This window comes from Haemaphysalis longicornis, unplaced genomic scaffold (assembly GCF_048455015.1).
Source record: "Haemaphysalis longicornis isolate Haplotype H1 unplaced genomic scaffold, Haemaphysalis longicornis Haplotype H1 scaffold_2, whole genome shotgun sequence".
Lineage (NCBI taxonomy): Eukaryota > Metazoa > Arthropoda > Arachnida > Ixodida > Ixodidae > Haemaphysalis > Haemaphysalis longicornis.
In genome coordinates this window covers 84,119,174-84,145,717 of record NW_027526295.1, presented here as the reverse complement: position 1 = coordinate 84,145,717, position 26,544 = coordinate 84,119,174, and the positions used below count along the sequence as shown (strand labels likewise).

The following is a 26,544-nucleotide window of genomic DNA, read 5'->3' as shown; positions in this document are numbered from 1 at the left end:
TCTAGCCCGGCCGGGGACAAAACGAAGGCTGTTTGTCAGCATGTCTTCGGTTTTGTTAACTCTTCCCATTCGTGTTTGGAAAAGAAACTCTAATGAATTCGTTTCGCGGCACCCATTTTCAGGTAAGCATCCAGCCAACGTATGTGCGTCTCTTGCAGTTGACTGCTTCGAGAAGCCTCGTTTTCGGACGACTTTGGTAAAGTGTGTATCTACTGTACGATGTTTTATATATTGGTAAAGTTGACTGGAAATGTAAGATATGCTCAGACACCTAAAAGTATTCCCCACGAGGTTATCTCGAACGTTGCAAACTTTTAAGATGATTAGTGTACAGAGACTTTGCTCCGGGTATGTAATAAGGAAAGGCGCGCCCGCATTTACCTGGCTGAAGTAGTCATATATCGCGTAGCTTGTTCCTGTTCCGATGATCATTTTTTCTGGAGCTTACTGTGCATTCTTTGATACCGGATTCCGGGGCTCTAGTCAATTCACGGCCATTACAAAGGCCGACTCTGGTTTAGGGCGGACATCTGGACGGTGCGATTCCCACACAGACGCTTTCATCGAAGTAAACTAGAGCGATAGACGCTGGCTGCAAGATTCAGGGGAATACAGACACGTCGCCCACAATGGCAATGGACTATACATAGGCTACGATGAAATTTTAATTGATGGCTCTTATCGGACCTGCTAGAAACCTGGCATTTATGCGTCATCCTTTTTGCAGCCGTATCATCAATATAAAAAGCACTGACGGAATAGGAAGAATGTTGTATAAAGACCGCCAGAAAAAAACTAGGAAACGAATATTATGGTAAAACAAAAACACCAAAATATGTGAATACAATTTTTTACTGATACAAGCGTTGAAAATAATAACCTGAACAACGCCACTTTTACTAATTTTTTCGCGATCCAAATGGCGAAACTCCTGACGTGCTACATTCCATTCGTACATAAAAAATACTTGGCCGATGTTTTTTTATTTAAAAACATTTAGACATTTCGACATGTAAAGCCATCACACACTTCTGTATTTTAATTTTTAATTTAGCTTTTTGTGCTGACAGATAAAAAATGACAACCTTAATGTGCTCCGATAGTAACGTTATGCGCTGAACACAATTAAAGCAGTAAAAGTGAGCGAAAGTCTTCTGGTCTGGTATCACGCATAAAATATCGCCGCACTCGGGCCCCTTTCCTGTACTTTCATGCCAACATTACCGCACTGCTCTAAATGTTCAGTTCTTATACGTAACTCCTATTCCATAAAGAGGGTTATAAAATCATACATTACACTGCCTCACGCTTCTAGGTTTGCATACTGGGAATACTTTTGTCGTTTCCAAGCCCTCACCAAATTATTGAGTCATTTACTGCAGTAACCGTTGTCCTACGTAGATGCAAACAAATGTCCTTATCATAGAAACTGTTGCAGAGCTTCCCGCATCTGAATAGACAACTCTCTTTTCCGGAAAGAATGTGCGCTAAAGTCCTTTTTATCTACATTCTGCCCCTGAACAGGCTTACGGCTTTGCGAACGACAACATCGACGAGTACCGGACGATGCTGTTCCATGACGAGCAAGGCGACGACAGAAATGCTAAGAAGGGATGGCATGGTTACAGGTAAGCGAACGTGCTGCTCCGCACGTTGACTTACGAGGTCTACGAAGGCGGCTTTCGGGCGCCTGTCGACACCTACCCGGGCACATTGCCAGCTGCGCTGACGCCACGTTCAGCGCGAATCTATTTGTCCTCCCAGCCGCTGTGCAAGTTTCCCCGGGATCAGCAGTGTCAGCCGGGCCTTCAGGGGAAGCCCTTTGTTCGGCGCCTACCGCTTCCACGCGCGTTGGGATGGCTGATCAGGCATCCCAGTTGGTTTCATTCCTTTCTGCTGAGCTCAAACCAAAGCGACACAACTCAAAGTCGTTCACCTGGCCGAAGCTGCCGCTCGCAAACAAGGGCCCCGTGACTCAATGTAAGGACGTGGAATCCCGTCTGTCTCGTGCTTACTGTTCTTCTTTTCACCCAGTTTTGGACAAACGTTTATTATCAGCACTGCATATGCATGAATCTGTAAGTATATGAGACGTGGTGGCGCGCTCATTTTCGTGAAAATTTGCATAAGATGAAAATGGGACATCATATCAGCCGTGGTTTGAAACACATAATTCAAACCTACGATATTTAAGCGAAAAATGTGGTTCTTCTCGACAGCACTCAGAATAAATGTCGTATCAGGGAAATTGGAGATACAAGCTTGAAAGTAACAACATATTTATTTCACTTTTCCATTGTCTTAATCAGCCATGGCGTGTGCGATAAGCATAATTGGTGTCGCAAGGGCGATTCGCGAGACACCCTACCTTTTAAAGACACAGCTCTCCATACCATACAATACGCGGTGCTTTTATGGGTGGCCGTTTTAATCTCTCACTCGGCGGTTGTGTGTCACCGTGAGTGCGTTGTCGTGATGGTAACACTGGTACGACCACGATACGCTTAAAAGCACAATGTTCAAAAGCACTATTATTTTGACCATTTGTGGGAACGTGATGAGGAGCATTAGCTCTTTTGTAGGGCTTTACTTTTTATGTGCTCTAAGAACTCGTGTTTAGCGTGGTTTGGATGCTGTGTGTTTTACAATATATGGCCCTATGATTAGCTCTGCTTTGTTTCGTTATCTCACTGTGCCGCCTGATTCCGGCAGTCGTTTGACATTGACCGCTAGAGCAAGCTACGACGACAAGGCGAGCCCTTTAAAAGTTTTATACTAAACTTCGCGAGTGCTTCGGGTTTTCCTCTTGGGCACATAAAATATAGTGTAGTGCAAGCATTTCGCCGAAAATGTCATTCTTAAAGAGATTCGCAAAATGTTCAATAGTTTTTGCATCGGAAACGTACAAAATTTATGAACGGTCAATATGCGAGAAATAGAAGCAACACGCTGTCCCTTTTCAGTCGCCGCTTCCGTGCCAAACAATTTATTTATGTGATTTTGCAAGCAAAGTAATTACAAAGTCATCTTTCGTTTTGGGTGTGAGGAAACATTTTTATTGGTCATGACATAACACTGATAACACCGCATTTCATTTTCATATCACCGCATTCTTTATACCCTGACATATGGTTCTGGTGGCACCAAAAAAGTGAAAAATCACTTGGTTCAGCGGAATCAAACTTTTCTTGCAAAATGTAGCGCCTCAACTGAACATCAAGATCGAGGTTTCTTTGTACCACCGATAGCAAGGTCGCCTGTTCGATTGCCCGAAGACGAGAAGTTTTTTTCTGGCGGGTACCGGGAACAAACATTCTTTGAGCTGAAACTTTCCGGAATTTTCAGCGTGTTCATTGTGTCTAACGTATTCCGCATCCCTCTACCATGCTGCAGCTGTAGCCGAGCTGTTGCTTCATGTCTGAATCCCCATTCCAATCAGGCGTTAGTAATACGACTTCCTATTATGGCGGCGAGTATTTTCTCTGCGCTTGAATGACCCCAAATTATGCGTTTATTGGGGCCATCAAGGAATATCTGCATTCTCTTTTGTATAGATAACAATTAAAAGAAACTTTAAAACTAAACTTCAGGGCTTAGCACCCGGGCTATGATGCACGGCGTAGTGGAGGGCTCCGTATTTGTTTAGACACCATGCGTATGTTCAAGATGTGCCTAAATATCAACACCAGGGCGCTTTAGCTTTCGCGTCCATCTGAAACGCAGACAGCGCCCCCAGGATAGAACCCGCCTATTTGAGCTCCACAGGATGCCTTTTCCTTTGAGCCACCGCCTTCGGTACGTGAGAAACCTATTGCTAGTAGCAGTATTTCTAACAAAGTACAAGGCCAACAATACGAGCTGTGGCTAGTTTCATTGTCATACAAAAGGCAACGTCTAAACCCTAGAAGTGCCCGCGGATTTGTTGTTTTCCTTTACTTATGAGAGCAATTTGAGCCAATTCAAACACAAAAAAAATTGGCAATATCAAATGCCAGGAACAACATTCGTGAACAGGTAGAAAGAGTCACTGCACTCGATACGTGAGAAATGTATTGCTAGTAGCAGCATTTCTAACAAATTACAAGGCCAATAATACGAACTCTACCTATTTTCATTGTCATACAAGAGGCCACACTTAAACCCTACAAGTAGCCAAAGCATGTGGTGTGGCGCTTAAATTGTGAGAAGAATTTGATCCAAGCCAAGAAAACAAAAATTGGCAGCCTAAAATGTCAGGAACAAAATTTGCGCACAGGTAGACCTCCTTGTAGATAGACTTCGAAAGTGAAAATAATGGAAAAACTTCAGTCGCTTAAACGACTGTAGTTGTGTGGTCGTGACAAAGTCATCAGGGGCAGAAGCTCACCCTGAGTACCCTCGTTGAAAAACGATTTTGGCTACGACAAACAAAAATACCTTCACAACGTTGACCCCGAAGCGCAGGGTCAACGGGTATGACCTGACTGAGTCACCTTCGGTGGGGACCCAGTCGCTTAAAACAACGGAAAGCCTTGATTCTTCCGCCTGTGGGGCTTTTGCTAGTACGCAGTAAGTGCGGAACTTTGAGGCTGAGCATTTAAACATAATTTTAATCAGCATTTTCGCTAAAGATCTAGTAATGTATACACCATGTGAAAGTATTTATTGTATTCCTCTGATGAAATTCTTAACCGGTTTTAGCCTTATGAAGGCAATCATCTTCATCATCATCTGCACCAGCCTATCTACGCCCATTGCAGCGCAAAGGCCTCTCCCATTAATCTCCGATTACCTCGGTCCTGTGCTAATTGAGACCAATTTATGCTAGCAAACTTCTTGATCTCATCTGCCCATCTAACTTTTTGCCGCTCCCTGCAACGCTTGCCTTCTCTAGGGATTCACTCTGTTACCCTTAATGACCAACGGTTATCTTGCCTTGGCTATACATGCCCTGCCCACGTCCATTTCTTCTTAATAATTTCTACTAATATGTCCTTAATACGCGTTTGTTCCCAGAGCCACTCCGCTCTCTTCTTGTCCCATAATGTTACACCTATCATCTTCCTTTGTTCTTCTTATCATCTTTCTACCTTCATTATGAAGGTAGAAAACGTTTACGCTGAATCGTACTTTCTTTCTTTCTTTCTTTCATCGGGATTTCTTTTGAGCACCTAAAAGTAATAAATTTTTCATTGATAGATTTTAAATAAATTAGCCTGTCTATAAGGACTTGCAAAATTGTGTATGAACTCCTGAATGGCCAATAAGCAGATTTTGAAATCGCAGCGATTGAGGTAACGCGAGGATACCCTAGTGTGACAAACGTTTATCCACACACAGACGGACGCATCAACTGATGACTGGAAACATGAATGAATTCTTGGTAGCGAGGAGAATTGGCGAATGTTTGCAACGCCGTTCAACATCTTCTCTGTTATTTAATTGATAAGTTACAATGGATACGTGATACAGCAACCATATGCGTAAAATTTTGCCGTAGCGGAAATAATCACTACAGAAGTCAAGTGTAAATGACAACGAGGGAGTGAGACAACGGCTTTGAAGCAGCGAGTTATTCTTGAGGGAAAAAAATCTGTACACACCTAACCCATAGGAGTTATTGATTGATTGATTGTGGGGTCTAACGCGCCGACGCAACGCAGGCGATGAGGCGCGCCGTAGTGGAGGGCTCCGGATTAATTTTGACCACCTGGGGATCTTTATCGTGCGCCGAAATCTCGTACACACGGGCGTTTTCGCTTTTCGCCTCCATCATAAAAGCGGCCGCCGCGGCCGGGAATCGAACCCGCGACCTCGTGCTCAGCAGCCATAGGGGTTATGGCTGCGCAAGTATTGACCTTCAATTATCCACCGGATACGTTTTGATTGTGGGCCCTGCCATGTTCATTGACTCCGAGAAAAGCAGAAGCTGAACCGCTGGCTTACCCGTACTGCGTGCGCCACGCAACCTAACATGTATCGCAAGTGACCGCAGTGGCGCTCTGCAAGGCAGTGACATGACTGTAAAGCTCGGAGCTGTGTGCTCTTCAAGGCCGGTGCTCTGTAATCACGGATCCTCTCAATTCATCTTCAACTTAAGGTTTTTTTTTTCTTCTTTCTATTTCCCTGACTAGGAGCCGCCCTGGCCAATCGCACTTGCTAGGCTTGTATTGAGAAGTTACGTTTGCAAGCCTCTAAGTTTAGCCAAATGGCATACCAAGCAAGTTTAAACTCATCGTAAATCCCCCCACGGTACCAGTTCCCGTTTTGGACTTGAAACTGCAATGGTGAGCATATTTTATAAGGAAGGGCGCATACCTGCTTCCCGCTCCCGCTGCTGCTGTAGGAGTTCGGCTCGTTCCGTCATTTTGCGTACTACGATGCACCAAAGTGTGCGTCGACCTCCGGTGCCGGTTGACGATGAGAAACTTCGAGGTGGGTAGGTGCCTTCGTCACGTCACGCCGTAACCTCGAGGAGGCGCATACCCCCTCTCTAACCCTCCCCGCCCCCCATAACCAATGTTTACCGTCAACCAGTGATGTGGTTTGGCCTAAACGTGAAAGGCGCCCTGCAAAATGGTAGTCAGAAACCCTTCAAATTGGAAGAGAAAAACGTATGCAGAAATATCACACTAGGAGCCCTGCAACAAGAAAACACTCTACACTAGTTCGTGTGCTCGCAAAATTTCCAATCGACGACTATTTATAAATGCACTCTACACGTTGAAACCGAGGCACACAAAACTTCGCTGTAAAATAGGTGCCCCCTCAGTGGCCTCTACAGTGTAGGGGAAACTAAAACCGTTGCTGCTACTGTAACCCTCTCGGCAGACATTCAGTGCATGGATGGTGAATGCAGCTCCAGCGTTACAAGGCACTGTCTTGACGAGGAACTCACGCTTTCGCGCCTTGTACTTTATTACATGAGCCGATGTCCATTGCACCTGTCTAGGTATAACGCCATTATACCTATTTTTAAAGTAACCGAGTTAACACAGCACCTTTAAATGCTGGCTGGCTATGACGAATATTATGGAAGAATTAAGAATTTTTTTCCTTGGTGGGTTAATGAACTAAGAAGAATTCATCATCGTTTCGAATTAAGCCGGAACTGGGGAACCGTCCCCACGAGAAGCTCATTTTTCTCGGAGAAAGGTTTTGGTACAACTAATAATGATATAATCATAAAGCAATGGTTTGTGTTACTAAAAAGGCACTGATGCTGTTGAGTGCGAAGGTGTACATATTCGTCCCGGCGTCCGGGTTTCACGTTTTACAAGTTCTAAACAATTGATTCTTGGAAACAGTTTCCCACAAGGGTTCATTCTTGTGTTTGTGCAGTTCTTCGGTGCACTTGTTTCAGAAAATAGCATTGACGTCTTTAGTTCAAGGTTTACATATTAATTTTTATTCACCACTTGTGCCAAATGAGTAAGTAAGCGTGGGCATCACGAATACGCCGAGGCCCTACAAAATTTATAACATCACCATGCCCAAGTTGTATTGAATTAAATTAGGAAAACCTGAAAAGCAGTAACCATTTTGTTTTTAGCGGTTCGGAATTTTTGCAGACAGTACGCCATTTGAAAGAATTATATGGTTGGTAGCAATTCGTGCACCAACAGCAACGCCAAACCTGAATAACTGTAAAAGCACAATCATGCACCCCCCGTTGAACGATGATGATGGTTGAACACGAAGATTCGTCGGGATGGATTGTTTGGTTGGCCAATTTCCGGACAATTGCCGGTCATATAAATGCCGGTAGCCATGCAAGGATGTCCGCCTCATTACATACATACATACATACATACATACATACATACATACATACATACATACATACATACATACATACATACATACATACATACATACATACATACATACATACATACATACATACATACATACATACATACATACATACATACATACAATAACGATTCTCGCAAGCAGAACACAAAGGCACATGAAACATTTATAACATAAAAAAGCAGTTATCTCTCTGCTTGTTCCAAGTCTGCGACGCGCTTGCTGAATCGGTAAGGCCTCGGGCTGCTGAGAACACAGAAACGAGGGTGAAACGAGCGGTCAACGAACCACGACATCACCGACTACGAAGAATCCCGAGACAGCTGCAACGAAGAGGGCGCGCAGGCCGAACCTGCAGGTGCGACAGCGAGAGGCTGATGAAAAAAGCATCAGCAATAGTAGGAATGTAAAGCAAGGTGTCCCGGTATCGTACCGCATCTTGTGGTGTTCGCGTAAATAAACCTAGCGACGCATCCAGTTCAGGGAAATCTGGGCAGCGAGGAGGAAGTGCTTTACTAAGAGGGATCTAGTTTTTTTAAAACTGCACAAAAACTCAAAAAGGGAGAAACACAAACAAGTGTTTTCGTCTACTTTGCTCGCTGTTACCCGCCATGGAATAGTACCAACTAGCCCAGCTAAAGTTTCCCCATTTTACCACGACGCGTGTTATTGATCTTGCAATTCTTATTGTGTTTGCAACCCACGGTTGGTATTTCTGTATGTTATGATTGTTGTATTTTTTCGTCGTGAAGCTGCCTAAAACTCAATGTTTTCCAGCATGCTTTAGATTTTCTCGCGCTATTGTTCTTACTTTCGATTCTGTTTTAGTAAGTTGAAAATTTATAATTTGGTTGTTCAGTGCTATGTGTATATTTTTTATGTTCAATCACTAACTGTTATTCGCTGTTGTTGCTGGTCACGCTCACAAGTGACCCGTGTACACTTATGCGGCTGAATGGTGTACCTGTATATATAGAGTAAATTGAGTGTTACTTTTTATAGCACCGACATTCTGCCACCTGAGCCACATAAATGCCTCTCTTCCCTACCCCGCCCACCTTTGAAGCGCTTCCCATTCTTTTCTTTTCTTCCACAATGAGGATGTGTGATAAATCAATTGAAGTTTCCCGCGTTCCGCTGCTCGAGCCATTCCCTGGAATATTTTGTTCTGGTGGACATGGAACATGGCCACGAGGTTGAGGCTCACGCCAGATTCTTTAGTATTTTGTGTCAAAACATTGTTTTCAAGGCGTATTTCTTGAGTTGCTGTCGCAAGTATCAAGCGCATATTTATTTTCAATTAAACTAACACTGCGAGTACATGTTGTGGATTGACCTATTGCCTCATATGCCTAATACTTTCTTTTGGGGGACTAATGTTGACAACTTTGAAGTATGTTTTCCTATTTAGTTGTCCGGGAAGGCTTTGGCTACATAAACTTCTCAATAATGAATTGTTCTAAATTTTGGCGGTGAGGGTAGGTGAATCGAGGCATAGGCAGACAGGCAAGGAAGACCCACCAAAATGTGTGGTTTCAGGGTGCCAAAGACCGACTGTGCTATTTTAAAAGCGGGTATGGGTCCGCATTACCGTCGCTTGTTTTTGCCTGTTCAGGATGTTCAGTTGCAGGCGTCTCGTTACAGAACATAGACCTGATGGGTAGGCTCGGTTGCTGCTCTAGATTTTGCCTCTGCATTGCTTAATGGAGAATTCTGCAATGACTGGGAGTGTGGGAGTGTCGAGCGTATGAGGCCTTACAGGTGGGGTGCACTTCGGGCGTAGTGGTTGCAGATTATGTGCTGGCAATACTACTATCTCAACTTGGGTACAGCCAACCCTTTCCCAGCGTATTAATCCTCCTGTCTGCTCTGCGTACATAGCTAAGCTTTTTTGACCAAGGCGTGCTTGGTGTTCCTCGAGCACGCTGCGCCAGAAATTTAGGACAGAACGTTCTTGTTTAGTTGATGATAATGGTTCTATTTTCTTTTTTATCTAGTCATAGCGCCTAAACACACGCAATTAGCACGTATTTCTTGGCATTTGTTATTTATCTCTTTATATGTGCGCGTTATACCCACATTGTGTGATCGCGCTCTAAGCACTTTTTTTATGACGCATTAACGCCATGCGGATAACGTAGCTCCACGCACAATGATTTCCACGCGTTTGCGGACCTTTCAATACAAAGTCCCTTCCAGGGTGGTGTGTTCACTCAGGCATTGATTTAGACTTCAGCCTATATGCACGTTTCCTTTTATTCAACTATCTCTTCACCAAAAATTTCCCTTGGTAAAGCGGCACCGACACTATTGCCAAAATGGCACATTTTGAGTACAGGGAACAACTACCAGCCATACTAAACAAAAAAACAACTTTGTATCATAAAATTTTGTCGCCGTCAATTACCCCTGAAGAACGCCGTCTTCTATATTTCACATAAAACTCACAAACGTCACTGATGTACGGAGCTAGTTCACGCCCTCCCACTATTTCGCAGCTAAAGCGCGACGCAAAGAAAGGCGCTTCTAACTCCTATTTTAAATAAATAACGACAATCGATATTTATTTTCCCGTCCAATGCTTCGCCCTAAGCGACGCGGCTTCACTGTGTGCTCTCGCAACGTCAATCAGCCGTTTTTTTATGGCAACTGAATTGCAATTAAATTTCTGTCCGTTTTTCTACAGGTTCCTGAGAAACCCTTTGTAGCTAAAAGTTCTTGTACATAGCTTGAAAATACAACAACCTAAGGTTATACGACTACAAATGCGGCAAACGGGTGACGAGTAAACGTTTATTATAGGAGAAAGGGTAAGGGAATAGGGTGTGCTTAGCCTCCTATATCCAGGAGGAAGCGATAGGACGCCCTCGTCACCAGCCTGTCCACCAGAGTAGCCTGATCTTCACTGTCGGAGCTGGCAAGCAGCCTGTTGCATTGCTCAGAGAAACGGTTGGGGCTAGTAGAGAAGGAAGGGGTGAATTGTGCGGGAATTCAGTGACAGGGTGGAAAGTGTCTAGTTTGGTATTACATCGTTCGCAGGCGTGGAGGTAGAGCGTGGGTGCGGTGTGGTCAAGTCAAGTCGTGTACAGCATTTATTAGCAGCCGCCGCCAGGTGTACGCTTGTGTGGGCGTGCGAGAGGGTAGTGATGGGGAATATTTCCAGCGCAAGTGCTTGTGGTGGGTGAGGGTGGCTTCATCGGTGTTCAGGGGTTGCTGGTGGTGTCTTGCATGGTTGAAAATTCTGAGAGCTGCAGCATGGGCTGCCTTATTCCCCACTGGACCAGTGGGAGCAGGGGTTCATATTATTGTGATGCATAGTTGAGGAGAAAGATTTTGTAGAAGTTTATTGGCTGCATCGGGAGCTTGTTCAAGACGGTAGAGTACGCCGGAGTGGAGAGAGTCAACAATCTTGTCTGGGTGTTGACTGCGGTGTGCGGTAGCGGCGTGAGCTATGGTAATGAATTCAGCGGTAGTAGCGGCGGTTCCACGATACGTGGCAGCGGTCATCGTGGTACCTGTGGAGGAGAGAGTCACAATTGTGGGGATAATGTCACGTTGAGGGCGCGAAATATGTGCATATCTGACGTGTAGATTTTTCTTAAGTTTTCTTTGTAGCGTTCGGACACGAGCTTGCCTTCTGCCCCTATTGTGAGTTGGGTGCATGTGTGTCGGGAAAACGGTGATGTGAATTCTTTCACGTACCTAAATGGGGATCGGGTAGGACGATTTTTGAGCTCTTGAGGTGTCTATTCCCAAAAAACCGAGCAGGTGTCGTCCTTTTGGTGCAAGTTGAAGGCGATGCGTATGATTCCTGCGTTGTGCGTCGAACAGCTCAGCTACGGTGTTATGAATGCCCAGTTAGGGAAGCTTAAGTAAGGGCGTATATGCGAGCAGGTGAACAGCCGTTTTGCATGCTTAACGTAATAATATGCGAAGGTTTCACAATTTGGCCGGTTTGCGTGCGCCATGCGGGGTACCATAGGTAATCCTAATAAGTACCAGGGCTCGTGTCAGCTCGCAAGATGCATTTTCCCCGAGCCCTGCGTATTGTTTGTCTTAGCCACTGGAATAAATGAGTAAGCTGGACGCACAGTTTTTAATTTTTAGATGCAGAGCATCCGATTCACTCGCCTCTCCTCTCCGATAGCGAACACTCTCTCGCGAGGGGCATCGGATTGGATTCGATTGGATTGGCTTGGATTGGCTTGGCTTGGATTGGATTGGCTTGGATTGGATTGGGTTGGATTGGATTGGATTGGGTTGGATTGGATTTGAATTGGATTGGATTAAAGTGGATTGTGTTGGATTGTGTTGCGTCATAGCCGCGGCACGTTGCGTCATTCCCGCGGCAGACGCTCTGGGGCCGGCGCATGTGCAGTACTCTCTCTTGCGCGGTTTCCTCTCCTTCGGGCGCGCTGCGCATATAACCGGTGTGCCGTTCTCCGGCGAAGCAACATCCACGCTTGGCTCAAACACCTACAGTCCACGCCGCTTTACAAGTACGCCAACGTCGTCATCGACTGGGACCGGCTTACGCAGTCCCCTCAACGTTATGCGCGCTATAAAACGCGGTCCCTTCGCCGCTCCGCCTATGCGTCGCATCTACACAGGCGTTCCCGCGAGGGGAGGTGGGAGTTTTTTTTTTAATTGTCATTCCATTTATTTTGCGTGCTTCGGTTTTTCTTCCGTTTTTTTTCTTTTGTAGTTTTTGCTTCCGTATTCTTTCTCTTCCTTCTTTCGGACCTTCATTATTCGCTGTCCCTAGGAGGAATCCTGCGTAAGCTACCGCGCACAACGGGCAGTAATGGCCATGTCGCTACACCACATAATAGCACTCCCACTTCACTTGTTAAAGAATTACCCACCGCGGTGGCTCAGTGGCTAAGGCGTTGCGCTGCCGAGCACAAGGTCGCGGGTTCGATTCCCGGCCGAGGCGGCCGCTATTCTGATGGAGGCGAAAAGCAAAAACGCCCGTGTGCGTGATTTCGGCGCACGTTAAAGATCCCCAGGTGGTCAAAATTAATCCGGAGCCCTCCACTACGGCGCGCCTCATCGCCTGCGTTTCGTCGGCGCGTTAAACCCTACAATCAATCATCAATCAATTGTTAAAGAATTGAGCTCGATGCATGACTTTCGTTATATTAACATACACGACACATTCAAATTGTAGTTTCGGCATCAGCACAATGTGCAAGATTGAAATTATTCTCTACCTTGAGTATTGAGATGAATTTCCGACATTACATTCTCCAGGGATATTCTGTTTAAGCAGGCTAATTCACCCGTCGTTTGATAGGAGGTCACATAGTCTACAGCTTTGGGACCTTCCTCTGTACTCAACACTGGATAATGTTTTTACGACCTAATAAACATTGTGAATTTGGAGGCAAACTAGAGGACCTGTTTTAAACTTCATCGTGCTAATAAAACCACATCGACATCATTACGAGAAATCACTTCAGAAAGCTTTCATAGCGTGTTTTGTCGGTGACGACTGGTATTAAAACTACAGGGGAATAAAATTTCTCCAGCCGCTTCCATAAGTAACCTAAGAACCCTCCTTCATTTTTTTTTGAAGGGGACGAATGGCTCGACATTCAAAGTGGCAATTAGGCGGTGGAAACACTATAAATCACCCTCTCTGAATCTGCTGTTTTACTGCTGCCTTTTTAAGTGGCCTCTGTTTGCTCTCAGTAAAACATTTTACAGCTTTTTTCCGTTTTCAGATATCGATATATGTTTACTGACACCGTTTTCAAAACATTTTTTAAATATATCCCACGCCTATCAAAGGCCAACTTCTCGGGGTTTTATAGTTGTTTTGTAGGCTGGTATAATGTAGAGGCGGGCGAAACAAATCGTACATTGCTTTGTGCATTACGTGGAAAGGGAAAATCTTAGCGGCAACCAATGGCAAACCGTTGCTTTGGAGTGCTTCCTGCTTCCCCATTGTGTGGAAAATGAGAAATTAAACTACCTTTCGGAACGGGATTTCCGAATGCATCAAATAACTTTAGTTCATGTAATATACCTAGAAATACCCTCTAGATTTCACGTTATAACATGGCTGCTTTAGAAGTGGGTTAAATAAAAAAATATTTCTGGCTGCAAGGGACGCAAGAATATCCCCTTTGACGACAATTTGCGCTCCTAAAGTGGAGCGTTTGTGGAGTGATCCTCGTTGGAGCTTTTCATTTCTGTATAGCAGGACCATTAGAAATAAAATTTTCAGTTCTGGGCTTCCGCACACTAACTAAATATCCAGTCGAAAAATAAGAGAAGTCTGCGCCAATGCAGATTCTAAACAAGAGAGGAGCCCCATGCTCATGCTGTAGATATTAAAAAAACAGTACAAAAATTGGCTACAATCTAGGCTTTTCAGGTGTTTGGAAAGCAAAGCTGTAGAAGACACTCACTAGAATTTCCATTCGAAGTCACTTGAATTCACTCACATGGCTCTACAAAAAGTGAAACCGGAGATTTTTCCAGCCGTTACCTGGGATTCGCGGGGGCGGCATCCCGAACGCAGCAGCGTTGTGCACGGTCTGGCTAGAGCGGCGGACGCCGCCGCTGCAGAAAACAGAGAAGAAAACACAGAAAGAAAACGGAGAGGAGCGTCTTTTTATAGGTCAGAGAGTGGAACCTCGTCATCCTGATTTGCTATCTAGGGGCTTCACCAACGCGTGACACAAGCACTGGTACCGGAATGTGGGCTCAGTGATTCCCATTTAAACCGATTTAAAATAGTTGGTTTAGTAAGTTTGATAATCGAGAGAAATCTGTAGGAACTTTTGTAATCGCTATTTATTACAACCAGCTGCTTCTTCTTTCGCGTTGTGTAATACCTTTAAAAACACAACCGAATTGGTATTCACCAATTGAGAAAACGGAGTTCCATTCATGGCAAGCAGTGCGCAAAAGGTAGCGTTTCTCTGGCGGCAGATGTCTATATATGATCTCTACATTTTGTTTTCCCACCCTGCAAACCAATCCTTAACGTATCTTTGCCGTATGGCCAGGTACTTCCGTCGAGTACCGGTTACCCTGGAGGTTCTGTGGAACAAGCTAATCAAACCGTGCGCAGGAAGAGCGCAATGGACGCGATGCTGCGCCGAAACCGGCCCAGAACAGCCATCGCTACAGCTGACGATAAAGCCGACGGAATGGGTGTTGCCACACCGCCCGCCGGGGTGGGCAGGCTCCGGCGCGCGGGGAACGCTGAGTAGTAGCGCCCATTCGCCCCGCCATCTACACTGTGCTCCGCGAGTGAGGGACATTAACGGCCCGTCGGAGAGAGCGAGGTCGGTACGTTTCTTTATCTTACGCCATGGTGGCCTGCAAAAAGCGCCCTTGTCCTCCCCAGCCACGTTGGGAGTGTCTTGTGGCACACACCATGACGAAACTGTTAGTTGGTATAGGTAGAAAACTTTGCTTTAAAATACAGCTTCCCGTTCAGTTTTACTATAGTAGAACGTACAATTGGGCTAGTTGGTAGCTGTTCATATTGAAGGTGGAATCACTCACAAAACAGGGACAAAAGTAGAAAACAGAAACGACACGGCGCTACTTTTCTACATTGTACATTGTTTTCTACTTTTGTCCTTGTTGTGTGAGCGCTTCCACATTCAAGATGAACAGTGTCACTATATACCGGTACCAGCAATAAATCAAGCGCCGGATCCGGCCAGTAGCAGTGCTGGGAAAATATTGTTACGTGGTGGAGAGGCAAAGATGAAACGAACCATGATTAAAAAAGATGAGCGCTCTATTTGAAAGACGGTCACGAAAGAGCACGTGCCGGCTGCGCACACACACCATCTTCGTCGTCCTCAATGGATGAGAGCACAGGTGTATGTTCGTGTGCCAACGTCTCTGACTTCTCGTGACATTATTCCTGCCTGAATGCGACTATCCCGGTCAAAGCCGCAACACAGTGACAAGTGCGACGAGGTTGAGCGATCTTTGACCGCAAACCATGAGTGCCTGTTCCCACCAATGATTATGATGCCGCTGGTGATGCCGAGTACCGCTACACTAGCGTCAAGGGTGCGACTAAATGTCCAATGTAGTTAGAACTACGTCGCATGACAGGGCTGGGGATACGGCGTCTTTTGTTGGACTTATCTGCTCACGGCCGGTTTTGATTGGCTGGTCACGTGCTGGGGACTCGGGGCGTAAATGTGGCTGAGCTGTGGCCGCGGTTGGGGCTGGAGCACTTCGACACGGCGCGCGTACCCTCAAAGACTGCGCCCGGGACAAGACTTCCTAAGCTAGGACAGGAATGGTGGTTATACCTTACCTCTTCCAAAGATGTTACGTGGCAGCAGGGCAATGATAATACGAACCATTATTAAAAATCATGAGCAATTGGTTTACACTCTTTACATGGCGGCCATAAAAGACCACGTGCAGGCTGCGCTCACGCACACCTTCTTTCTCCTCAATGGTTGAGAGCAGAAAGGTATGTTCTATTGCCATCGTATTTTTTTTTTCTCGTGATAATATTCTCAACTTCGGTGTAGCAAATGTACGCAATGTTTCCTGAAAGTATCCCACCGGTACACATACCAGGTAAAGGCACAAAACCGGGTCTGGAATCAGCAGTTTTGGCATTTAATTTCCACGCCAGATTGCATCAAATTTTCTGTGCCCTGCATCGCAGCGACTGGAACACGGTGACACTACATCGGGTGACTTACTATAATAAACATCATCAGTCCTCTGCAGTCAACGTCAAGAGATCAGGTATTTCATGGTGAATCTTTGGGCAAATCTTGGCCTTTTTTTATTTAAATAAGTTTGGTGCGTATCCCGACTGTTATTATTTTCTACGCTCACCAATTAGTGCGGGCTTCTGTCGGCTTCACAGGGCTGCTGCATTCCTATCCTACACTGCATCTTGCGTGCGCTGTCGTTCTCTCTGCGCGCAAATCCGCCAGTTTCTCATACTTCTTTTGTTTTCGAGATAAATCGTAAGGAAAGTTGCTATATACTGCACCATCGCCAACATTGTACGGATCTTGTTATTTTTTTGCGGAAGCCACATACCTGCATAAGATTCCATTATTTTCTTAAGTGCAAACGCCTTAGATATCCGTTTAAAGGAGCGCATGGGGTACAAAAAATTGTTGTGAGTTGTGAGGTAAACAGAATTGCGCAGAATATTTGAGTGCATGCCAAAGAACGGCTCTGCGAAAGAGCGACGGAGGGCTTGTGGAGAGACAGGCGGCAGCCGCACGTGCAATACGAGTCGTCTTGAGAGGTGATGATTCCGTTGGGGGCAAACAGGATACTTTTGCCAGTGACTAGTGAGCGGAAGGAGCTTCGATGGATGCTGTCCAGAAGGCTGGTCAAACGCTGACGGAAGCCGCCGAAAAGTTCAGCAGAAAGTTTAACAGCACTTCAACAGAAAATCTAACTAGGTTTTCGCTTTCGCATTCCTAAAAAGTTTTAGGCATCCCCTGTAAATATTTCAACATAATAACTCAGTTAGGCTTAAGGAATACCACGTGTTTTATGTCCGGAAGGACATGTGTTGGGGATCTGTAGACGACTTTGCGAATACAAATTGGTAAATCATCCATGATTTTATTTCTTTTGTATGTCAACGACATCGCGGACTCTGTGCATCCATCTATTGAAGTGAGATTATTCGCTGACGACTGTTTGCTGTTTTGTCGTGTAAGGAGTGTTCGGGATCAGGAACTGTTGAATGATCCTTTGAAAGTTGTGCATGATTGGTGTGTGCAGTGGAATATGCAGATAAATTATGGAAAAAGTGCTTGTATAACAGTTACACAGAAGAAGTCCCCTTTGAATTTTAACTATTCCATGAATGATACAGATATTAAGCGAACGAGTAAGCTAAAATACCTTGGTCTCACAATTGCTGCAAATTTGAATTGGAATGAACATACTGACAATATATGTGGTACTGCGCAAAAAAAGCTAGGTTTTCTGAGACGAAGGCTCAGAGATGCAACTGCGGAGATTAAGCTGATGGCATACAAAACGTTCGTGCGGCCAACTCTCGAATATGGAAGTATAATTTGGGACCCGTATCAGCAGTATCAAATAAATAAGCTTGAGCGAGTTCAACGAATAGCTGCCAGGTTTATTTATGCAGAATATCGCAGAAATCAGTCGGTGACGGCCTTACTTGCCAAAGCAGAACTTCTGTTACTGGCCTCGCGTAGAAAAATGGCAAGACTTAAATTCTTTCACGAACTGTTCAACGGCAAACTAAACTTACGTCCTGAGTTATATCTGCAAATTCCCACACGAGTCTCTCCTCGCATCAACCATCCGTATGCTGTTTTGCCTTATTCTCCAAGGGTTGACATTTTTAAGCATTCCTTTCTTGTCAAAACTATTGTAGACTGGAATAGCCTTGACCCGCGAGTGTTTGTGGAACCAAATACCACTGATAGCTTTGTGAAACACTTGGAAATATTGCTAAAATAATATGAGTTGTTTCTTGTCCTTCGTTTGCACTGTGACTTGAGCAGTTTTTGTGCGTGTGAGTATTGTTTATGATGTACTTGCCCACTCCTGTAACAGCCCGTAAGGGCTAACAGTATCTGAAATAAATGATCCTGTGACTTCAGCTGGCATCAGACTTGGTCGATCCGCTTTACTGAGTACGCGAGAATTGTGGGCGGGCGTGTTGAGCTGCAGCCAAACAGAAATTCGTGAACCGGTCTTGATGTGCTAACTGCAGTTTTCCCCATTATTCAGCCATTCTCTCGTGTTTCTACATTACAATGTTGTTAGGCTTCTAAACAGCCTTCACGTTTCTTAACAAAACATCAAGCCTATCATTGCGCCAAGCAACGTCAAACTCATTTTTTTTATGTATCGGGTATCGGGTTTGATGTTTAGACTTCAGTGCGCAACGTTAGGCGTATTGTCGGGCCATGGCGTAATCCATAAAGACGTCAATTTCCCGCATACCTGAGCTCGCAGCCACAGGAAGGGACGTAGCCCACGGAAACGTCAGCCCAGCGAGTACCCGCATTTACTCCCACAGGAGGCGTTTGAGGTTGGGTGTTTCGTGCTGTCTAATTATACTACATGCCGTGATACCGCAGCTAACGAATTTTCGTTGAATGGGCCATAAGGTGCTTTCGTGCCAAAACATACTTTCATTTCTCTTCGCTTCAGGCTGGAAGTAAAGCTGGAAGCTGGAAGCGAATTAAAATGGGGGATTTTAAATAAAAATTCTGACAACACCGCTGGTGTGGTTTGCTCAAAATTCATTTCACATCTCTTAAGATGCCCAGTATTAATATTCGCAATCGTTTGAAGTAAAGCAGCGTTTTGATTACTTGTCCGCGTCTCAACACTCTTGCGGGAGAAAAAACCGTTTCTACTGGACATGACAACTCCGAGTCACCTGGAAATTACGTTTTTGATGAGGCGCTCCTTTAAAGGCTCCAAATAATCCCAACACTGCAGTAAAACACGCTTCTTCAAGCTTCGCTGTCAATAGTTCTGTAGCAGCTCTGCTGATGTATTTTTGCGGATTTTGTGACGTTATACGATCTCAGAAATCAACCGAATAAAAGTTCCCCTGCTTCGTAGAGTCTTAGACTTCACAGTAATAAAAACCAGCAATAACGGAAGTTGGGTAAAATGCTAATATTGCGCGGAAGAGGGAATCTATCGTATCTCAATAACGGTATCAATATACGGTGACTGGTATCTTTTAATAGTGCGAGAGAAAAATCTCGTTTCGCTCAAGATGGCATGGTGTGTGATGTAGATACGGCACTTTGTTTTTGGGCATAATTGTTATTTGCATTGCAGCAAACATTGTATGGGAAATGCTGTTTCTGCAGTAAGATTAAAGCAACCGTGCACCCACAAATACTGCTAAAACGAAAGGGGCGTTGACACTTCCGCATCACCCCAACTTCTAAACAAAAATAATGAACAATCACGCCGAAACTCCTCCACGGACTTGGCTGCTGGCTAGTTGGTTCATAGCATATGAAGTAATGATACTGCGGGAGAAGATGAAGGCGAAACACGAGGTTGACAGGACGAGCGCAAACGAGCGTGGGCAAACGAGCAAACGAGCAGAAACTAGCGCAAACGAGCGATGGTCACAGAATGAGCGCCTTCGTGCTCGGTGTCATTCCGCCACGAGATTTTTTGAAATCCTTCATAATATAAAAGAAGCCACGCGCGATACCTGCACTCTAATCGCATGCGATAGATCTGAATTGCATCTCAACGGAGGGGATAACGCGTATTATGATGCAGCTCACGCTTCGGAATACTTTTCTCAGGCAGTTCTAGTTAAAATTGGCTTCCATTGCCATCTCTATTCAACGCCCTCAAATATAAACACGGCTGGCTTTCGTTATGCGAAGTGTCCAACCGATCGCTATTGTCAATGTGAGTTGGGGTGCCGTGGGTGCAGGTCCCAATTCATAGACTCCGGTAGCTAGCTAATCAGGGGTATCCCAGAAAATAAAAAAAATCTTTCAATAAAAAAATTGAGGCAGCTCCACTTCTGGCGCAACGCTGGAGAAACAGCAGAGCTGGCGTCTCCTTTCCCTTCGTAGGACACCCGGCCGTAGCACCTCCCATTTATTTCTGAACTTGCCGCTGAAAGTTCTCCATGACTGGCAGGTCCGGATCGTTTCTTCCGCAGGCTTCCACACCTCTCCCAAAGTAGGCCGCGTTAGCACGCGCAATAACCCGTAATCTCAATCAAAAGCCAGCTCCCGCGCTATGAACCCAAAGGAAATGCTGCGAACCCCAAAAAGCGATTATAGCTGAATCAGATTATACCTGCCGGTTTCATAATGTGAGGGACCAACCTTTAATTGCGACCATGGATAACGTTTTTTTTCTTCCCTATTGGCTGCACATGTTATCGTTCCCCCCTGCTGCTAACCCCGTACCCCTCAGGCCTTTGGGGTGGCCCAGTGGGTAGATGGCGAATGGGTAGGTTGCCAGAGATACAAGGTTCGATTCCCAGGAAATCTCTGACCACATGTTTTTCTTGAGCCGCTCACTCCCAAAACAGCTTCTCGTGGGCTCCTCGCCTCTTTCCCTCACACTTGTATTGTTTTTGGTGCGGCGGACGGATAATGCTGGGCGTAAACCGCTCCGCTGATAAAAGAACGAAAGGCGCTAAAATTTCAAAGAGGTAGGCTTCGGATGGTTCCACGTGCACACTAATACAAGCGGGGTGCTAGCGTCATTTTCATTAACAATCAAATTAAGGCTGCTAATGGCTTCAATTATCTGGTACACCAGGTGTTTCATAATTTGCAATTAAATATTACAACTCTCAATCAGGTGATATAAAAAGAGTGTAAAAACTGGCGAATGCTTTAGATCTTAGAATTGGCATTCATGTCTCATTCTTCATAACTGGGGCACTATTTGACAGTCACCTGGCTTAAAATAAATCAACATGTTCAAAAACAGCAAAACATTCTCGTTCCCGTAAAAAATCGCCGTTTCTACTCTCTGTTTCTCGTCGCTGGATTAGCCGTTCACAGACTGGAATAAACGTTGCATGCCATGCACCATCTCAGCAACGAAATCCTCGCGCCACGAAAGCACGTTACCATGGGAAACACAAATGTTCTGATAGCCATTTTTGTAATATTGAGAAGTTTATCTGGAGATCTTTCATTTATATTTATTGCCTCAATGGGATCGTCTACACACAAAACTGGCCAAAGAGGCAACATATGCGCTCTAATCTAGCCAAAGTACTGCACTAATGAGAATTTTGAAGTGTTATCGCAATAGATGCATGCCTGAAATGTATCAGACAATGATACTAAGCTGATTTCATCATTTTGGGGCTTCAACGCCCCATTATTTGATACGTACTGCTGTACACAATGAATTAAAATGACCTGCACACTATAGTATCAACTTTACTCTCAGGGACATGTTTGCCCCATACCGTGCCGTTACAATACGCACCATGTGCCGAGCCGTCTTCCGTTCTTTAAAGCCAGCTAATTTCGCCTAGCCAATTATAAATACGGGGATAAGCGACAGCTTCAGCCATTCAAATTCGCAGAGCAAGGAGTTGAAACCACGAAGAAAGAAAACGACAACACAAGCCCTTATTCTGTCATTTTTGTTTGTTATGGTACTTTTTTGTTTGTTGTTTACTTTCAAATGTTTAAAACAAGTTACTGAAGAATGCGTTTAGCGATTCTAAAGTCCTGCCGAGCCCGTGGACGCGGGTTGGATTCCCAGCCGCGGCGGATGCTTATCTGGTAGAGGCGAAAAGAAAAAACGCCGTGTGTACGAGATTTCGGCGCAGGTTAAAGATCCCCAGGTGGTCGAAATTAATCCGGAGCCGTCGTCTACGGGGCGCATCATCGCCTGCCTTGCGTCGGTGCGTTAAACCCTCCAATGAATCGCTCCTGAAGTCCAGAAAATGCTGTTGCTGCTATGGTATTCCTACTACAGTGCAAAAACAACCTTCTGTCAAACGGTGATGATAGTGGAAGGCGAAGCTTTCTCGTGGCAGATTTTTTGGTTCTCGTGTAAGTTTTACAAGCTGCTTCGAACACGTCGACCTGAAGCAATGGAATAGATGTCGGCTTCATAAGGCGAGGGACACAGGTCTGATTCCGCCCACCGGAAGTGTCTTCAGTTTCACTTCGGCGCTTCCGCGTTACAGACGCCATAAGAGAGAACACGAAAGCTTCGCTTTAAAAATAATCAATTTTTTAGCATGGTAAGGAACATGGCACAGCATGTCAAACCAGCTAAATGAAAGAACAAGTCCCCAGTAATGTATTCCCGTCCAACAAGAAGGCCGCACCTAAAATCCCTTGGGTGTGGTTTGCTTTTAACCGACCTGATGTTCGTATCGCATTACAATATTTCATTCCTACAAAGCAGAATTGGTCGCACTTCCGGTATAGTATCGTGGGAACGCTTTGGAGCGTTTCATCAGCCGCGCTCCCGAGAAGACTCGCCCGTGCTACTCGCCGATTTCACGCATTAGAAAACGAACGAAAGACGCTTAGGCGCTGCTGCCTAAGTCACGTTGTTTCCTGGTGTTTTTTTCGCTTCGGTGCCAGACAAGAGCGAAATTGTGTTGAAGCAACCGTGACCCTAACTTTCAAAGCGAACGTCTCGCGCACCCAAAGTGAAGCAAGACAGCCGAGGCGGAATCGCGTCGTGATGGGAGAAAGACACGATGTGTGTCGAGGACCACTGACCACGTGATCGCTGGGAGGGCTACTACGTCATGCCTCTACGTTGCTTACTGGCCGCCAGCAACGCAGGCAATATAAAAGCACCCTGCCGAACAACCGGAGGCAACCACAACTTCTCAGCCAACGTCAAAGCTAACTCAAGAGCTAGCCTTCCTCGCAGCCTTTGTTGTAGCCGCACAGCCACCTCGGATTTTACGCCATGAAGATCATCGCCAAGGTGCGTAGTTTCTGCCAGCAGCGAGAAAGCCATCTCCTTTGATATTTTCGCTTCTAAGATGCTCAGGTCTAAAATATTACTTTCCGATAAGCAAAAATGAAAAAACTGGTCAATTTTATAGTGAAAACCACCGATGGACACTAGTGACAGATAGCAAAGATCTCCTTCTGACTCTACTCAAAAAGCTATAATTTGTTGCTAAATGACAATGAGGCATCTAACATAAAATGCCACATTTTAGCTACTGCCATTATGTTTTAATCTTCAAATTTAGGCCTATCTTTGTTGGCTTTTATTTTAGGTTTATTTGGTCTTTATTTCTTTGTTATGATTAATCCTGATTAGCTTACACAGTTGTGCCTAAATGATATTTTAGTTACTTGGCGGGCATGATATTTCCGTTTAGCACAGCTATCCAGCTTGCTGAATGCACCTGTACAGCATGAATTGCGAGCAAACCTATGTATTTAGCTTAAAAAGCAAAACGACGGTAGATATGCAAGGCATTTAGAAAGAATGGCCGCCGTGACGCTCAAGTACATGCATAAAAATTGTAACGTTTAAAAAAGTAACAAGGCTAAGTAGAGTTGCGTTATATCCATTGCGCGATAATAACATGTAGCCGTTGTGCTACAAAGCATCATGCACGCTCAATACTTTCGATGCTGTACTATAGGAAGGCAAAAAAGTTATGCGTGTATAAAACGTTCAACCGTGAGAAATATGAGAGCGTGCACAGAACAAAAACCAGGAAGCAGGAATCCACAAAAGATACGAATGGCTGTGTTATGCTCGTATTAACGGTTCCTTTATTTTCACCAGCAAAAAAAAAAATGAATTCTTGCATACTGCATTGCTCTGGAAGTAATGTTTAGAAACGACGTGTAGGGTTTTAATTCATGCTCTTGTTTTTATTTTTGCGGATTTAGCTTCTGGTCGCCAGCATGGTCGCCGCCAGCGCCACGGCTGAAGGCCAATTCGGGTCCCAGCGAGGAGGATTCAGAGGAGGTTTCGGAGGAGGATTTGGAGGAGGCCGATTGCTGGCATCAGCGGCCACGCCCGGATACGCAGCAGCCGATGGGGTGCGAATCTTTCTTGCGTATTTTCATTCTTTCCAATGTAGCGTTACACTTGTGCGGCCGTTATTCCTTTTGCGAGAAGTGTGTTGCGGGTCATCTCGGATTGGAAAGTTCAGGTTGCTTCTAACGATTAAAGTTAGCTCGTAATCTCTGCGGGAGGCCGTCGTATTGGAGAGTTTCACGACCTCCATATAAGAGTTAGAAAAAATAAAGGGGAAATATAGCTGCATGCCCTTTCCATAGAGAAGATTTAGTGCTTAGGAACAAAGAAGACATGTTTTAACAGAAATATGACAGAAAGAAAGGCAACCCATTCAACCACAGCTAATGGCTTATTGGCATTTCGATGCATGCAGTACAATGGTGAATAGTGAAATCATTCTTCACTGCCGCCATGATTTCCGATTTTGCGAGGTGCGCTTGCAAACTGCGCTACCGTTTCAATACAAAGGTCATCATTACATGCCAGACAAACTATACCTAAAATTTCTTTTTTGGGCGGTATTTCAGCCCCCGCAGCCGTACAGCTTCGGCTACGACAACACCGATGAATTCGGCACTCAGCTGTTCCACAACGAGCAGGGCGACGCCAACAATGCCAAGACCGGCTCATACGGCTACCGCGACGCCAACGGCCTCTACCGCACTGTCAACTACGTTGCCGACGAAAATGGCTTCCGGGCCACCATCGACACCAACGAGCCTGGAACTCTCCCGGGACAAAGCGCTGATGCCGTGTTCAACGCAAACCCTGTCGCCGCTCCGGCCGTTCGAGGTGCCGCCTCAGCCCCCGTCGGAGCCTTCTACGCGAAACCCGGTGCTGGAGGCGCCTTTGGAGGCTTCGGTGGCGGCCGCTATGGAGCCAGGGGTGGTAGCTCGTGGTCCAAATGAGTTCTTGCACGTGAGGAAGTGCGCATACGCGTCGGGCATCAGGAGATAACCCAGAAGGGTTTCAACCGAATGCGGGAGCACACTGCAGTGGAAATGCGAGAGGGTGTACAACTCCACAGGCCCGTCGAGGCATTACTGAGGTTACCGTAGTACTGTGATGATCTGGTGTTTCTTGCTGAAGGCTGAAATAAATCGACAAGTTTGTTTTCAAAACACGATGTGTGAAGCATCAAGGGCTGCATTTCTTCGTCACAATATAGGCCTTGACTGCGACAATGCGCAAGTACCGCAATGTGATTCAATGAAAGTTCGCTGGCACGATTGCAGGAGCTTGCGTACAATTCGTTTAGCATTGCTTTCACCGTTCGCCTGCGTCCAGCATTTGAATGCCTTGTACGCGACTTATAATTGCATACAGGTCTCAAGGCGAGTACGCCCAAATGATTCTGCATCGTTAATGCACTTCCCTGAAGCCAAGGTACAGAACTCGCCCATAAAAAAAAAAAAATTACCATCCCTTCTCAAAAAAAAAAAAACGTGAAAATAAACGGGAAAGCTTAAAGTTGGTCCAACCTTCGCTTACAGTGCGTCCAATAGATCAACAAACCTTCAAAAATCTAAATCGTGAACGAAGAACGAACCAATGCGATAACTTTTCCCCCACTAATTAAGCTATCTAAGGACGATTGAAATGTAAAGTGATACGTGGTTTATGAGATAAAGGTATACCCGCCTTCGTGATCGATCCATGCATTGTCTTGTCTATAACCTTTTCTTATTCGTGATTTTTAACTAGCCATTTCGACACATCGGAAGCGAGGTTGCAAACACGGGCCTCATGTCCAGAATTAATATCAGAGTTTTCGGACGACCAACCGGTCTATGAAAAAATGCGTCCGTTTTTTTCTGACAGGACGCCGTCGGTCCTACAAAGAAAGCTTTCGCTTTAAAATTGCTACAATACTCCTCCAAAAAATTGCAAAGCTAGTACAAGCTGGCACACAAGCTGCTACTTTCAAACACCGTGTTATCGAGATATGAAACAATCGGGCAAGCTGACGAATACTGCAAAAGAGAAAATATAATTCGTAAAACTTTTCGGAAACCTGAAGTCGAAGAAAGGTGTTAAGGGTGGCATACGTTGGCAAGAAAGCATGACTACACTGATGAGGCACAAATAAAAGACGGTTGAACAGTGTACAGCAGGAACTAGTGTCGGACAGAAAACGTGAAGGACAGCCTCCGAGCGATTATAAAAGTAGACACAAAAAGTCAAACGGGAAGAAAGGTCCCAGAAATTTTGCGCTGTGTGGTAAGCCTTACAAGATGAGCGTGTTTTATGCAGTGTTTT

At 45.2% G+C, this 26,544-nt stretch overlaps 1 protein-coding gene across 1 annotated transcript; it reads left to right on the top strand.

Moving 5' to 3' along the window:
- Positions 1 to 23,078: 23,078 nt before the first annotated feature.
- On the top strand, positions 23,079 to 25,193 carry LOC144168121 (uncharacterized). The gene is made up of 3 exons (XM_077697178.1): positions 23,079 to 23,223; positions 24,153 to 24,305; positions 24,813 to 25,193. The coding sequence occupies exons 1-3, from the start codon at positions 23,206 to 23,208 to the stop codon at positions 25,191 to 25,193; spliced, it is 552 nt and encodes a 183-aa protein (XP_077553304.1). The 5' UTR covers positions 23,079 to 23,205.
- Positions 25,194 to 26,544: the final 1,351 nt, after the last annotated feature.

What these genes read in the sequence shown, in the direction of transcription:
- LOC144168121 (XM_077697178.1), top strand. An exon ending in GATACGCAGCAGCCGATGGG is followed by an intron (nt 24,306 to 24,812) that starts GTGCGAATCTTT and finishes GCGGTATTTCAG; the next exon opens with CCCCCGCAGCCGTACAGCTT.